This window comes from Camelus bactrianus, chromosome 21 (assembly GCF_048773025.1).
Source record: "Camelus bactrianus isolate YW-2024 breed Bactrian camel chromosome 21, ASM4877302v1, whole genome shotgun sequence".
In the NCBI taxonomy this organism is placed as follows: Eukaryota; Metazoa; Chordata; class Mammalia; order Artiodactyla; family Camelidae; genus Camelus; species Camelus bactrianus.
Genome location: NC_133559.1, coordinates 11,767,566 through 11,783,340, shown reverse-complemented (window position 1 = coordinate 11,783,340; position 15,775 = coordinate 11,767,566). Strand labels below are relative to the sequence as shown.

Here is a 15,775-nt window from a genome sequence, read left to right as displayed (position 1 = left end):
TGCCTGGAGCTGGGGGGGGGGGGGGGGGAAGAAATGGCCTCCACAAGCTCTTAGGCCATCTCTGAGAGGCCCCAGGTAGGATAGTGGAGCTAAGCCCCCTTCCAGTGCCTTAGTGGGGAATATTTTATATCCTGTATTGTACTGGAGTCTCACTACAACAGGCCCAGAAAGTAGACAGCAGGGTACACTTTTTTACAGACAAAGAACCCGAAATTCAAATGAGTTCCCCAGGATGTTAGAACTGGAAGGATTTAAAGATCACTAAGTCTAGTCCCTTCACTTTTCTATATGTGTGGAAACTGAGACTCTTCGAAGTAATGTGACTTACTGAGTATATAGGCCTGTCAGGGCCAGAACCTGGGCATTCTCCCTCCTCGGCGTGCCTTGCACAGCCCTGTGCCTCCTTGCTCCTAGGCAAATCTTGGATCTCCACCCAGACCCCAGAATTCTGATCTCCAAGGGTGTCAGTCACCTGTTCACGCCCCAGGCACTAACACCCTACCCTAGGGCTCTGACATCACCTCCTCTTGACCAATGAGTGAAGTCCCAGTGATGGGTGAGGGTGTGAATGTCAGCTACCTCCCCCACCCAAGCCTTGTGGTTGCAAAGATGCTCTAACAGGAAGCGGGTTTAAGGAGCTGCACAGCTTCCTGCCCCCCCCCCCCCAGGGCTGAGTGGGGCGAGAAGGGCGAGTGCCAGTCCAGGCCACGAGACACAGTTTCTTGCCGGGGTCCCGGGAGCTTCCTCTTCCACAGCAACTTCCGTGCGGCCGGGGCCCCAGCGGCAGGAGCTGCTGCCCGTTGCCCAGGCCACCCTCCACCCCCAGTTCCGAGCCCTGCCCCCTGGGGCCGGGCCAAGCCCAGAGGCTGGCTTGGGATCCCATGGGGGACTGGTAGGGCAAAGGTCGTGGGGGCCAGAGGTGGCTGGGCCAGAGCCCTGGGGCTCCGGCCATGAAGTCTCGGCAGAAAGGAAAGAAGAAGGGCAGCTCGAAGGAACGGGTGTTTGGGTGTGACTTGCAGGAACACCTGCAGCACTCAGGCCAGGAGGGTAAGGAGGCCAATCTGGAGCTGCTGTTGGGTGGATGGGGAGGTACATGGACCTTCTTCAACCTGATCGAGTCTGAGGGTACAGAAGCAGCTTCTGGGAGTTCATGGGCAGAGAAGGGGCAGTGGCTTGGGGTCACCACCCAGGAGGCTGATGAGCAAGCAGGCAGGAAATGTGGCTCCGTGAAGAGGGCAGGGGAGCTCTCTTGTGTGACTACCTGGGGATAAAGAGTCTGGGGATGAAAATGGGAGCACTGAGAGAGCCCTGAGGGGAGAAGATGGAGAGATTGGAAACCCAGGAGAGGTATAAGAAACAGTAGTGAGAAGATGACAACTGGGGACAGGGAGTAGGGCTGAAGGGGCAGAGTCAGGAGATGAGTGGCTGAAGGGGCAGTGGATGCTCCTTGTGTTTGAATGAAAGGAGACCGGAGAACGGCTCTTGGAGAGTCTGAGGATGGCACTAGGGGAGACATAGGCTCTGGTCCCTCTGCAGCCTTGTTGGGCCACAGGTGAGGATGGAGGGTGGGGTTAGCTCCCTCCCACAGTCTCTGTGAGTCTCCTGTTCTTCCTGAGCAAAGGAGAAACAGGTTCAAAATGGTGGGCGAGAAGAGAAGCTGCTAAAATGGGGAACACCAGCGGAGTAAGAGAGATGGCCTGAGATCTGGTGTGAAGATGGGTAGAGGGGGCAGCAGAGGGTGGGTGTGTGTGTAGCTTGCCTAGCATCCTCGCTGAGTTACCTTGGAGGGGTCTTGGACACCAGCAGGACCAGGGACAAGGTCGGGCTCCTGACTGTGCGTAGTGTGGAGTAGACACACAAAAACATTTATTGATTTTATTTGGAATTGAACACAGGTATCCCGGCTGCCCAGCCCAGCTTGTTTTTGGTACTTTGAGCTCCTCCCAAAGAAATGCACGATTCTTTCCCCCAACCCCCACCCCACCCCAATCTGTCATTTCCTCTTTGTCCTCTGCTCTGGGCTGTGGTGCCTGCAGTGGAGGAAGGGTGATAGTGGTTCCCAACTCATTTCCTGCTCTTAGCCCCGCCCATGTGTCCCCAGACACCTCCTTCCCTTTTTCTCCTCCCCCAGAGGCCCCCATCCCCACTGGGCTCGGTTAAGGGAAAGCCCAGGGTCCCAAGAAATAGTATTAAATAGCTGAAGTGGCTTTTCTGTGCCTTTCTCTTCTCATGGAGCAGAGCCCAGCTGCCAGTGCAAAGCTGACTCCTTTACAAGGGATTCTTCTTGAGAATGATGACTCTTGGCCAAGGGCCACATGATTTAATTTGGGCTGATGTTCTTCCAGTTCTCTGCAAACCCTCAGTTTAGCTTCGTCATCCTGGCACTGTCCTTTCCTGTGCACCCCCCTCACCCTGCCCCGGCCAACCTCTTGTGGAAACACAGAACTCACAGCCAGCCCAGATCCCACTCCTGTAACTCTTCCTGGCCTCTGTCTGCATCCCCAGGTGAGGAGCATGTTCTCTGCAAGGAATAGACATCTGGTTGTTGTGTCCTGATCCTGGTGAATCTCAGAGAGAGAGAGAGATACCTCCTGCCCTTCACCAGCACCTCGCTGAGCCCAAGGGTGGGCCAGTATCTTGGGTACCAGAGCAGCAGTGGCAGCCTTCTTCCCCTCCCCCAGCTCTTCCTGGCACAGACAGGTGGATAGTGGAAAGACAGAGAGAGGCCAGTGACGGCGCCTCTCTTTAAGCCAAGACCCAGTGAAAATGAAAACCCAGGCTAGCAGAGAGCTGTGTTTCTGGTTAATTTATCCTCCCTGATTATGCCGGTTTTCCGCATCCTTGCTTGATATCAGCACCCTCCCCCAGCTCTTTGCCCTTGGTGGATCTCTTCCTTCCCAAGCCCTTATATGTATTGAGTTCTTCCTTTTCCTAATCTTTATCTGTTTGATACCTCGTCTAGGTTTCTGATTCTCCAGGCTCCCCCAAGCTTCAGGTCCTCCTCCCTGACTCACCCCCATTTCCTTGATGTCTCTATTCCTTTGACTCTACCACCCCAACTCTGTCTCTAACTTTTATCTCTGGACCTCATTTCTCTTCTTTCTATATCCTTGACTCTGCCATCTCTCTTACTCTGTCATCTCTTCCCCCATCTCCTTGACTCATTTCATCTATGGCTCTGACTCCTTAGGCTCTTGAATGCCTTCTTTAAGAGCCTTCTGTGGAGGTTCAAAATCAACAGAGAAGGATGGGATGAGGAAGATCTGGCTTGGTTGGAGTTCAAGTGAAAAGAACCTGGGGTTTAGGTGACAGCAAACTATTTATGAGTCAACAAGAGTAATGTGATGGCCAAAAGAGTTGGGGTAGCATTAGTCTCCCAAGAGTAGAGCATCAGCTTGAACCAGGAGGGACTGTCCCATCTCTGCATTCAGTGCTGGGAACCTGAGATCAGGGAGACCCTGGCAAATGGGCGTAGATCCTGAAGGGATGGATGGTGGACTGCAGGGCCAGGACCAAGGTGAGGCAAGGGAGGTGACTTGAGTACAAAATTTAAGGATTCTTTCACTCTAAGGGCGGGGCAAGTGCCCTAGGTGCCTCCTTCTTAAGGAGGCATTCAGTCTCAAGATCGTGCATGTGCACAGTGGCTCTTACACAACCCTAAGAGTGAGTGTTTCCTTAAATTTTGTACCCTCCATACCTTCCTTCCTTGTCTCACCCAAGCCCTGGCTCTGGGGTGCAGGAGGGCAAAGGGTGTGGATACCAGGTCATATAAGGAGAGTTTAAAATAGTGGTTGATGGGTTTATTGATTTCTTTCAGTCTGTATTTCTTCTTATTTAATTCCACAAAGAGCTTAGGATGGATGACCTCCAAAACCCTAAACTACAAAAAGAATAAATGACTGAAGGAATTAAGTTGAAGGGAAAACAAGAAGGGTAAGATCAGTACCCAGAAATGCATCTCAGGTGGTTCTGTTGGTTCTCAGATATGGGCTCTGAGCTCCCTGGTAGTTAGAGAGGTAAACAATCAGGTATAAAATTCATAAAGCCCATAAGAAAAAAAATAGGTGGCTTAGGAGAAACACAGCTTTTTCTGACAGTAACACAAGACAGGGATTTCTTTGGTGAGTCTCAGGTAATTGGACTCAATGTTTTGTCTTAGGCAATATTCTCTATTAAATCTCCAGTTCATTGACTAATTCACTGAGTAACTTAATAAACATCTGTTGAGCACCTGCTCTGTTTCAACACTGTGCTAAATGCTGGGGAGTATGTTACTATTTGTCAGAAGGTATAGATACAAAATATACTAATCATAACAAAGTGCAATGAGTATGATAGTACAGATATAAACAAAGGACTGTGGGAACTATAATACAGAGACAAGAAAAGAGTTCAGAATTGGAGATGATGTTTGAGGTATGTTTGAGCTCACCAGGCAGAGACAGAGAGGAGCGCATTCCTAGGCAAGGGAATAACATGAGTGATGGTACCATGGGTTGCTCATAAGGTTTATCAGGGAACTGGCTGGAGCTAAGGCTGGAATGGCAGCTGGACCTGGTTTGTGAAGGTCTTATACAGTATACCATGTTGAGGAGTTCCTATTTTATTCTGTATCCGTAAGGTAAGCATTGAAGATAGGGGTGGAGCAGAGTGCATATGTAGCAAAGGATTTAAGGCATGGAAGTGCTTTAGAAAGATAACTATGTGACCTTGTGGAGATGAGATTCAATACATGGTTTCTGAGGATTTCCCATGACTGAGACACCATAACAGATAATATGAGGAAAAGCAAGATGGGTCACACTTAGGTCTTGTCCTTAAGGAGCTTACAGTCTAGTAACTGGAGAGGGGTCTGAGGTAGGGAGAGATAATACTGCTTTTTGCATCTTTGATTTGAATCCTGTTTCTAGCTGAGTGGTACTGAACACTCATTATCTTTGATCCTCAGTTTTTTTGTCTCATGCGCAGTGCTTGGCACAAAGGCACTTCTCTCCTGAACTGACCTGTTTGAAGGTCTGTCACAATTCTGAGTACCTTCCTATGATAGATCTAACATCTGTGCACTCACTTACCAGTGGGGGAGGTGCTTAACTGTAATGCCCATCAGCTCTGTTCCATTATGGTTGGTCGGAACAGTGAATATTCCTTTACCTTATGTACAGTGTTACATAAACACACCTTTAAGACCAGTCCTTTACCCTGAGTCCTCTTCCAAGCAGATTGCTGCCCCTTTAAAAATTTCTGTAGTAGCAACTAGTAATTCCAGAGAGACAAACTTCAGGCCAACACAGGCAGAACTTTCTAATGGGAAAGGGCAGTCTGGAGAGGCAGTGAGCTCCCCCACACTGTGGGGATTTATGCTGAGACTCTAGACCCAAAGGGCAGAGAGAATGTACCAGGTTGGCAGATGGGAGCTGATGTCCTGTAAGACTCTTTCTGACAAGTTTTTGTTCCATGAGCTTTGTCTTCAATCTCCCCAAACCCTCATCCCTGGTGCGTCCACTTCTCAGACGCCCTAGAGTCTCTGATCTCCCAGACCTTCTGATTTCTCTTTCTCTGCCCGATCTGTATCCCCAGTGCCCCAGGTGCTAAGGAGCTGTGCCGAGTTTGTGGAGGAGTATGGAGTGGTGGATGGGATCTACCGCCTCTCAGGGGTCTCTTCCAACATCCAGAAGCTCCGGTGAGTCAGGCAGTGAGGGGAGGACTTGGTTGCCCCCAGGGAGCCAGAGGGGGAGACGATGTGAGGAGAAGGAAACATACATGCTAGATACTGTCCAAGGGAGGAGGTCTTGTCTCCTTAGGAAATGTTGAGACCATGCTCTGCACTCCCCACAGGCTAGCATGCATGCATGCATGTGTGTGTGCGTGCACACACACAAATACACACACACACACACAAACACACATCTCCACTCCCATAGGCACCCACCCAGCTTTGAAAAAAAATCAGATATAATTCACTTGCCATAAAATTTATCATTTAAAAATGTACCATTTAAGGGGGAAGAGGGTATAGTTCAGTGGTAGAGTGCTTGCTTAGCGTGCACGAGGTCATGGGTTCAATCCTCAGTACCTCCATTAAATAAAAAATAATAATGATAATACATAAATAAAGGAAATAAATATTACCCCCCAAATGTACCATTTAGTCGTTTTTAGTATATTTGCAAGGTTGCGCAACTACCACCACTATCTAATTTCAGAACATTTCATCAACCCCCAAAGAAACCCTGTACCCATTACCAGTCACTCCACATTTCTCTTCCCCAGCCCCTGGCAGCTACTAGTCTACTTTCTGTCTCCATGGATTTGTCTATTCTGGACATTTCAAATAAATGGAATCATATAATTATAATCTTCTATGCCTGGCTTTATTCACTTAGCATGTTTTCAAGGTTCACTCATGTTGTGAGTACTGGTATTCATTTATTTTTATGGCTGAATAATATTCCATTGTGTGTCCTTATTACCACATTTTGTTTCTCCATTCACCAGTTGATGGCTATTTGGGTTGTTTCTATCTTCTGGCTGTTATTAATAATGCTGCTATAAACATTCATGTACAAATATTTGTATGGACAAATGGTTTCAATTCTCTTGAGTATATACCTAGGAGTGGAATTACTGGGTCATATGGTAACTCTATGATGAACTTTTTAAAAAACTGCCAAACTCTTTTTCATAGCAGTTGCATCATTTTATATTCCCACCAGCAGTGTATGAGGGTTCCAATTTCTCCACATCCCTGCTAACACTTGTTACATTGTGTCTTTTTGATTATAGCCACCCTAATGGGTGTGAAGTGATATTGCATCCGTATTTGCATTTCCTTGATAGCTAACGATGTCGAACATCTTCTTTAGAGAAATATCTATTCAAAACCTTTGCTCATTTTATTTTACCATTAAAATGGAGGTACTAGGGATTGAACCCAGGACCTCATGAGTGCTAAGCACGTGCTCTATTACTGAGCTATACCTACTCCCTTCCCCAAATCTTTGCTCATTTTAAAATTAGCCTGTTTGTTTCCTTTGAGTGGTAAGAATTCTTTATATATTCTGGGTATTAGACACTTATCAAATCTGTGATTTGTAAATATGGTCTCCCATTCTGTGGTTTGTCTTCATTTTCTTGATAGTGTCCTTTGATACACAATAGTTTGTAGGTTTGATATTAAATTTATCTATTTTTAGTTTGGTTGCTTATGCTTTTGGTGTCATACCCAAGAAACTGTTGCCTAATCTGAGGTGATGAAGATTTACACTTAACGTTTGCTTCTAAGACCTACACTTATTGGTTTTTACACATATCCAGAAACACACATTTAGGCTCATCCCCTGACTCCCTGACTCCTACACAGCCCTACATTTTTACTCATGCCTACAGCTACTGCCTTGACATATACCCCTGTTCATGCATAGATCCACTTACCTACCCACTTACCCATTTCTCATCCACTCTGCATGTTGACAGATACAATGTCTTATAATTGGTGCCTCGTGTATATATATGCCCCAACCTCTTCCTTCTAAGTTTCATACAAGCTGACCCTCAACCCTATAGTGCCCCCATCCCTACATTCTCCCAGATACCCCACCACTCCTGACCACTCTGCACCTCCCCAGGCAGGAGTTTGAGGCTGAGCGGAAGCCAGACCTGCGGCGAGATGTTTACCTTCAGGACATTCACTGCGTCTCCTCCTTGTGCAAGGCCTATTTCAGAGAACTGCCTGACCCCCTGCTCACTTACCGGCTCTATGACAAATTTGCTGTGAGTTGAGAAGCAGAGGGGTGGAAGAGAAGGCTGAGGGTGGTTGCTCTGGTTTTGACATTCCAGGTGTGTCCAGTGCCAGATAGAGTACTACGAATCCTGAATGACAGAGACCACGTGGACGTGAAAAGATTTCTCCCCTACAGACCTCCTAGCCCTGCTACCTCTGCCCTCCCCTGTCCCTCTTCTCTTCATTGTCCCTGCAGACCACACATGGCGGGGGTGAGACTTGGGGAGAGTAGCGGCCAGACAGAGAATAGAAGCTGGAAAGCCCTTGGAAATCACCTAGACCAGAACTTCCCTACATTTAAGAGAATGAGAACTCTTTTAGAAAGTCAAAAATTTTCTTAAGCATGGCCCTCCATGAACTATGATTGTGTGTTGAACATCTTTTGAATAAGAAAACTCATGGCCAAAAATGCCATCTTGAATTGAGGAACACTTTTAAATTATGTTGCATTTTATTGAGCACAACGTCATTTAGAGATCCTGAACAGGAGCAGACACCATTCAGCCCCCACAGGCCAGGCCGGGTGGGCAGAGGCCTTCCTGGATATCTTGGAATAATTCCATGGCCTCTGGGGCACTCACAGGATGAACCACTGATGTATTCCAGTACCAGAGCACTACTGATGAGGATGCTAAGGCAATGAGTTGCCTAACGTCACAAAGCTATTAAGTGGCATAGCCAAGATTCAGCTGCAGGTCTTGTGGGCCCCAAATTCTGTCTGCTGTGTCAGTGTGCATCCAGAGTGGGAGATGGCACTGGGACCCGCACAGATTGTTTCTGAGAGTTTGGCTCAGAGCACTGGGGAGTAAGCAGGGGCAGTGCTGGTCATTGACCGCTGCTTCTTGAACCCTTCCTCCCAATCAGGAGGCTGTGGCAGTGCAATTGGAACCTGAGCGCTTGGTCAAGATCCTAGAGGTGCTTCGAGAACTCCCTGTCCCAAACTACAGGTGTGTGGAGCTCCTCCCCACCCAGGGTCCTGACTCCCTCCACTCAGCCCAGGCTTTGACTTGTCACTGCTCTTCCTGCTCCCCAGCCTCAAACCTACCCCTGCCCTGAGGGTTCCCTGTGTGAGCTCTGCCCCACGATGCCCCCTTTCTGCAGGACGCTGGAGTTTCTCATGCGGCACTTGGTGCACATGGCCTCATTCAGTGCCCAAACCAACATGCACGCCCGCAACCTGGCCATCGTGTGGGCCCCTAACCTGCTGAGGTGGGTGGTGTGTGAGCAGGGTGTGGGGATCCTGGCAGAGCCTCACCCCTGGGAGGCTGCTGAGGGTGGGGTGTGGCTATGTGGGTGCACTGGAGAGGGGTCTCATGGAACCCAGTGAGAATGGGAAGGCTCATGATTACATTGAGTGGGCTGGAGCTCACCCATGTGAGCCCCGTCTCTGAACTTGACTGAAGTCCCTAAGGGCAAGGCCTTTGTGTTTTCTTACACCATATCACTGAGCTCAGGGACTGGAGCAGGGCAGGTCCTTGTCAAATGTTTGTTGAGCAAGTGTCTTGCATTCTGTTGGAGAAGTGCCTCCATATCACTCCTTTTGGTACAGGCCAGGCTATAAGAAGTCCTGCAATTCATTATACACAAGGCTCCCTGGTGTGCAGAGGAGGTAGAGATTAATCCTGAAGAGGGTGTCCAAGAAGGGTTCTTGGAGGAAGTGGTATTTGAGACTTAAATCATGACTGTAGATTAAGAGGTGGGGATGAGGTTAATGGCATGCAGGGGAAAGGGTTTATGGTATTCTTAGGGAGAAATGGGGCTGGGAGGGGAATAACTCCACATCTCCATAGGTCTAAGGACATAGAGGCCTCAGGCTTCAATGGGACAGCCGCCTTCATGGAGGTGCGCGTGCAGTCCATCGTCGTCGAGTTCATCCTCACACACGTGGACCAGCTCTTTGGGGGTGCTGCTCTCTCTGGTCAGTGTCCTTCCCATCCACCATATCACACTCTTTGTCTGGGGAGTCATGTCAGAGTTATAGAGGGCCTCCAAGATCAGCTAGTTCAGTCTTTCTGCTTTACACATGATTGAACTGAGTCTCATAAAGATGTTTCTCATGATCACATGGAGACAACCTTGGAGAGATAATGCTGCAGTCAGGACTCGAGCAGGCCTCTGTTGCTCTCAGTCCAGGCCATAGCCTGACATCTTAATCACTATCCTGGTTCTCAAGGCTAGTGACTGATCATTCCCACTCTCAGCCTTTTGGGCCAAAGTCCTGGGATCTCCTGGACCTCTTTGTCCCCGAGGACTTCTTCTTGAGGAGCTAGACACAGACGATCTGTCTCCAGAGGCCTCTGAGTATATCCCTAGCCTGGTAGTTGGTGAGTGGGAGGGTGCAGTGAGAAGGTGGGTACCCAGATCCCTCCCCCATCTCTGTTCCTGGCTGTCCAACTCCTCTTCTTTTTCTAGGTGGTGAAGTGGAGAGTGGATGTCGATCACTTCCTGGAACCCGGGTGTTGGGCAGCCCCGAGGACCTTATGCCCAGGTCTCTGCCCTACCACCTGCCTAGCATCCTACAGGCTGGCGATGGACCCCCACAGATTCGGCCCTATCACACTATCATAGAGATTGCAGAGCACAAGTAAGGCCTCCTTCCTGGGTCCTCCTCCCTTGCAATGATCATCAGGCTCCAACCCCAAAGATTTCTCCATTCTGTCCAGGAGGAAAGGGTCTCTGAAGGTCAGGAAGTGGAGATCTATCTTCAATCTGGGTCGCTCTGGCCATGAGACCAAGCGTAAACTCCCACGGGGGACTGAGGATAGGGGTAAGTCTGGGGAGATGTAGGGGGAGCTCTGCTGAGGGTGTGCCAGGCCCTGGCTCTACACACATCCCTGTCTTGCAGAGGACAAATCTGATAAGGGGACTCTGCGGCCAGCCAAGAGCATGGACTCACTGAGTGCTGTGGCCGAGGTCAGTGATGGTGAGTATAGGTGTGTACCTCTGTGTGTGTGTGCACTGGGGTAGTGATGGCCGGTGACTGTATCTGCAGGGAGGAAGGGGGGTTCCTAAGTATCTTTTGATGGAGTGACCTTTGACCTGCTGACTGTGATGGATTTGCAGTAGTGGCTAAGGGAAGCTGGGCCTGGTGCCTTCCAAGCTAGAGAAAACAGAAAACACTCTCTAGAGCCTTTCCGAGGTGTCCAGGCCTCTTGCAGCTTAGGCTATTCCTACCTCTCTCTCCTCCACAGAACCAGAGGGGCTGGTGGGACCCAGCAGCCCTCGGCCAAGCCCACTGCTGCCGGAGAACTTGGAGAATGATTCTGTGGAAGGAGTAGAGGGTGAACAGGAGCTTGAGGCAGAGGCACGGGGTGGCACCAGCTCTGAGCCAGGCACACCACGAGCTGGGCGGTCAGCAGTCCGTGCTGGGGGCAGCAGCCATGCACAGCGTCGTGCTGGCGTCCACATCTCAGAGCCGTATGCTGTCAACCTCCCATCACACATCAGATGTATTCTCAAAATACCCCCAAACATCTCTCACATCTCCTTGGCTGGCTTCACCCGCAGCCTTGAGTATCCTGCCCTACAGCCCCGGCCAAGCCCTGCCTCTGGCCCTGGCCCCCCAGGTGAGGACCCAGGGATTTCCCAGGACTGGGAGAGGGGACTAGAGCTCTAGGCTGAGGCTCTGATGCTGAGGATCTGCCCTGGGAAGGGCACAAGCCTCAGCCCTTGGGCTTTGGGTGGTTACCTTCAGCTGCCTCCCGGGATTTTAGCTTGAGGGAATCCAATAATATTATCAGGTTGTGTGAAATTCATGGAGAGAGGATCTCTGGCAGCCTTCAGATCACTGATATATCCAAGAATGAGGACCTGTGTCAGATATATACACAGCAGGGATTACTAAGTACAAGGTGGGAATATATAATAGATAGTAGTAATAGTCACACTAACATTAATACTAATAGCTAACATTTGTAGAGAGCTTACTGTGTGCTTTGTTAAGGACTTTGCAGGCATTAGCTCATTTCATTTTCTCATAATCTTATCATAGGTTTTTTGTTATCCTTATGTTACAGTAGTGCAACCTGAGACTTAGGTTAAGCAACCTGGTAGGAGATGGCAGAGCTGGAATCTGATCTCTGCTCTGACTCCAGTTCCTGAAGCGCCACTGATGAGGAGTGTTGAGGCAGCATAAGACAGTGGGTACAGCTATAGAGTTAAGTAGACTTGGATTCAAATTTTGGCTGTGCCACTTATTTGTGTGACCTCGGACAAATCTAAGTCTCAGCTTCCTCATGTGTAAAATGAGGATAAATAACCTATATTTTAGGGTTGTTTTGTGGAGGAAAGAAAATAATGCATTATAAAATGTATAGCACAGTGCTTGGCACCTGGGAGGAGCTCAATAAAGGTGACTATAGGCCAGTAGTTAGGGATATTGGTCTGAGACAATCAGCTACATGGAGTATCTATGCTGGCAATACTGGGCCTATACTAGCAATGCTAGGAAGACACATTGCAAAGGTCAGGGCTGGTCCTGACCTTTGTATCCTGGGACTATCTCTCTCCCAACAGATGAGAAGCCGGAGGAAAGTCCAGCCCCAGGTCCCCTGGCTGACTCAGGCCCAGTGGACATGGCCCCTGCCCTGGAGGACTGCCTGTCCCAGGAGGTGCAGGATTCCTTCTCCTTCCTAGAGGACTCAAGCGGCTCAGAGCCTGAGTGGGTGGGGGTGGAGGATGGGGAGGTGGCCAAGGCAGGACCAGCAGGAGCAGCTTTCTCCCCTGGGGAGGACGACCCTGGGATGGGCTACCTGGAGGAGCTCCTGGGAGTTGGGCCTCAGGTAAGGAGGCACTGTGCTGGGTTTGGGGGTGGTAAAGACTCTGGAGGGTGGACAGGGCCACCTGGTCCTGAGCCACAATGCTGTGCTTACAGGTGGAGGAGTTCTCTGTGGAGCCACCCCTGGATGACCTGTCTCTGGATGAGGCGCAGTTTGTCCTGGCTCCCAGCTGCTGTTCTCAGGACTCCCCTGGCCCCACGCCTGAAGCAGATGAGGAAAGTGGGGAGGAGGTCTTCCTGAGTGCCTACGATGACCTAAGTCCCCTGCTGGGGCCCAAACCCCCACCCTGGGAGGGTCCAGGCAACCTAGAGGAAAAGGCAGCAGAATGCAGAAGACAGGAGGCTCCAGGACAGTCTGAGGGAGAGCAGGCATTCTGGGAAGTTGGGGAGGACAAGGAGGCTGAGCCTGGAAGCAGATGCGATCTCAGAGAGGAGGCTGAGGGGAGTCCAGAGAGCAAAGTGGAGGGTGGAGAGGCCAGTGAGGAAGGAGGGGAGGCTGAGGGAAGCCAAAAGGTGGTTGTTGGTTTGAGAGAAGGAAGCGGGGAAGAGACAGAGGAGACAGAGGCCAAGGGAGAGGAGTCCAAAGTTCAACAGGAGGACGAGAGTTTGGAGGAAGCTACAGGTGTGGAGGAAACAAGAGGAATGCAGGGTAAAGACAAGGAAAAGGAAAGAAAGACTGAGAGAGAGGAAGAGGCTGAAGAAGGAGATGAAACCCAGGTAGAAGCTGGAAGGGACCCAGAGCATGGGGCCCAGGAAAATCAAACTGCTGAGGAGGGCTGGGAAGTTGTACACAAACAAGAGGCTGAAGGAGGCAGAGAAGATGAGGTAAAAGGACAGAGGGGGATTGAAGACCAAGAAGAAAGAGAAGACCGAGGAGATGGTGAAGATAGCAGAATCCCAGAAGCAGCAGCTGAAGGAGGAGCAGGGGAGGTCAGCAAGGAACGGGAAAGTGGAGATGGAGAAGCTGAGGGAGACCAGAGGGCTGGAGGTGACAATTTAGAAGAGGATTCCCTCCCTGAAGGGTCACATGTAGAGTCCCTGGAGGTTGACAGTGCCAAAGAGGGGAATGCCCAGTCCTCTGCGACAGAACAGGCAGCCCCACAGCCACCCCGGCCAGAGGAGATGGAGCCTGAGGGGCAGCCCAGTCCCCTTGGCTCAGCTGCTGGTGTGGGCATGCGACTGGCTTCCACCTTGGTTCAGGTCCAACAGGTACGCTCTGTGCCTGTGGTGCCCCCCAAACCACAGTTTGCCAAGATGCCCAGTGCAATGTGTGGCAAGATCCATGTGGCACCAGCAAACCCATGCCCGAAGCCTGGTCGGCTTGATGGGACTCCTGGGGAAAGGGCCTGGGGAACAGGGTCCCGAGCCTCCCGCTCTGCTTGGAGGAATGGGGGTAGTCTTTCTTTTGATGCTGCTGTGGCCCTGGCCCGGGACCGCCAGAGGACTCAAGTTCAGGGAGTTCGGCGGACCCAGACCTGCACTGGGGGAGGAGACTACAGCCTCATCCCCCAAACCTCCCCCTATAGCATGATCCCCGCCCATTGTCCTCGGCCTCTCAGCTGCCTGGAGCTACCAGATGAAAGCACAGAAGGGTCTGGACCCCGGAGTCGGCTTAGTCTACCCCCCAGAGAACCCCAGCCCCCTGACCCCCTTGTGCCTCCCCAGCGCCGTTCATATGCATTTGAAACACAGGCTAACCCTGGTAAAGGTGAGGGACTGTGATTAGGATCTGAGCACTTGGCAAAAGGGACACTAGTTGTCTTGAATCTCTGGGGTCTTGGACTAGCTGTCTCTTCTGCAGCCTGAGCAGCTATAGCGCCCAACTCTATAGGTTTTGGCCCTCCAGCTTCTCTTTTTGACTGTGGGAGGCACTGTCTCTGTTGGTTTACCTGAGCTTGTCTCAGACACAAAGCACTTAATCCTTAGGAGATTCCAAAGAAAGTCTCCAAGATCCTGTTCCCACAGAATGGGGTCATTGGACAAATGGAACAAAGAATAGGTGGAAAATAAGTTTTCTCAAAATGAAGAATGAAGAGGAACTCCAGCCAAGTTCCTGCCCTCCTCTGAGGCAATGAACTCTTCATCATGGAAGTCCAGGGTAGAGGTAGGGGGACAGGGCCAGTTCAGAGCCTATTACACACAAACACTTGTAGAGTTACCCATCCTTGCTCTACTCTTGAGCCCTTGGACACCTCTTGATCCTCTTAACTTGATTAGGAGGAACATGTCCAACAAGCTCTTTCAAGGCCTCAGTACTTGTTAGAGGGGCTGGCTCCCTTCCCAGCTACCCCACCCTCTGCTTCCCTGTATCTTAAAGAAAAAGGTCTTGTATAGATCTCTTTGGCCTCTCCTTTCTCCTTTGGAATAACTTCCTATTTCAGGGAAGGGGACTGGCAATATTCAAGCCCTGGGACTGCTTCTCTGGACAGGCTGGGGCCACAGGTCCCAGGGGGTGATGTCTCAGAATAAAAATTGTATTTTTACACATAAATAATGTGGAGTCTCATTATTCTTGTTAAAGTCTTGGGTGATAGGTATCATACTTTCATGTTTAGCCAAAGGTTGTCTTTCTTTTGCTTTAATTGTTTGGGTGCTCTTCCCCAGTTGTTGTCATGGAGACCTGTGACTTGAAACTAGAGCTGGGTTCATAGTGGTCAGGAAATGAGGAAGAGAAACATATTTACATAATGCTCATTATCTGCCAGGAAAGGCTAGGTATTTTATGTGCGCACAGAATCTATGCTCTTGATTTTATTTAGTTCACTTAACAATTCAATAAGGTTGGTACTGGTATCTTCATTTTACAGATGAGGAAACTAAGCCTAATTAAGTCAAGATGTTTGCCAAGGTTCTTACAGCTAAGATGTGGCAGAGGTAGGTCTTAAACCCAAGTTTGTCTAGCTCCAGAGTCTAAACTAGTCTCACTACATCACATTACTACAGACCCATTAAGGGTAGGTCAGGGCTGAAAAGAATGGGAATCAGACCTCTCACAGAAACTCTGAGCCTCACAAAAACTGGAAGCCTTCGGGGTATTCGGGTGACCGCTGACATTAATACAAGTATATCCAGCTCTATGTATGCCCAGATACATCTTAATCTCCAGTAGTAAACTTTAAAAAGGAGTCCTGATCCAAGATGGCTTCCAAAAAAAGCCCCTCTTAAAGATGGAGCCTCCACACGACGTCCCTTGCTTGCTCTAAACTGGCCTCTCTCAC

The 15,775-nt window shown here is 49.8% G+C and overlaps 1 protein-coding gene across 6 annotated transcripts; it reads left to right on the top strand.

Moving 5' to 3' along the window:
• Window positions 1–37: 37 nt before the first annotated feature.
• On the top strand, window positions 38–15,051 carry ARHGAP30 (Rho GTPase activating protein 30). Of its 6 annotated transcripts, none has more exons than XM_045517147.2 (12): window positions 38–1,047; window positions 5,578–5,680; window positions 7,626–7,770; window positions 8,645–8,727; window positions 8,882–8,989; window positions 9,571–9,698; window positions 10,193–10,364; window positions 10,444–10,547; window positions 10,626–10,703; window positions 10,972–11,346; window positions 12,296–12,390; window positions 12,654–15,051. In XM_045517147.2, exons 1-12 carry the CDS (start codon window positions 951–953, stop codon window positions 14,277–14,279), a joined length of 3,114 nt encoding a protein of 1,037 aa, XP_045373103.1. In that variant the 5' UTR covers window positions 38–950; the 3' UTR covers window positions 14,280–15,051. The 6 variants fall into 6 exon arrangements, with proteins under 6 accessions (XP_045373103.1, XP_010953970.1, XP_045373106.1 ...); XM_010955668.3 differs by having other exon boundaries at window positions 12,296–12,561; XM_045517150.2 differs by lacking the exon at window positions 10,972–11,346.
• The last annotated feature ends 724 nt before the right edge of the window (window positions 15,052–15,775 follow it).

Bases quoted from the DNA above. Each gene is read 5' to 3' on its own strand.
- ARHGAP30 (XM_010955668.3), top strand. From the start codon at position 951: ATGAAGTCTCGGCAGAAAGGAAAGAAGAAGGGCAGCTCGAAGGAACGG. The intron at 11,347-12,295 runs GTGAGGACCCAG...CTCTCCCAACAG, and splicing joins CTCTGGCCCTGGCCCCCCAG to ATGAGAAGCCGGAGGAAAGT. The intron at 12,562-12,653 runs GTAAGGAGGCAC...CTGTGCTTACAG, and splicing joins TCCTGGGAGTTGGGCCTCAG to GTGGAGGAGTTCTCTGTGGA.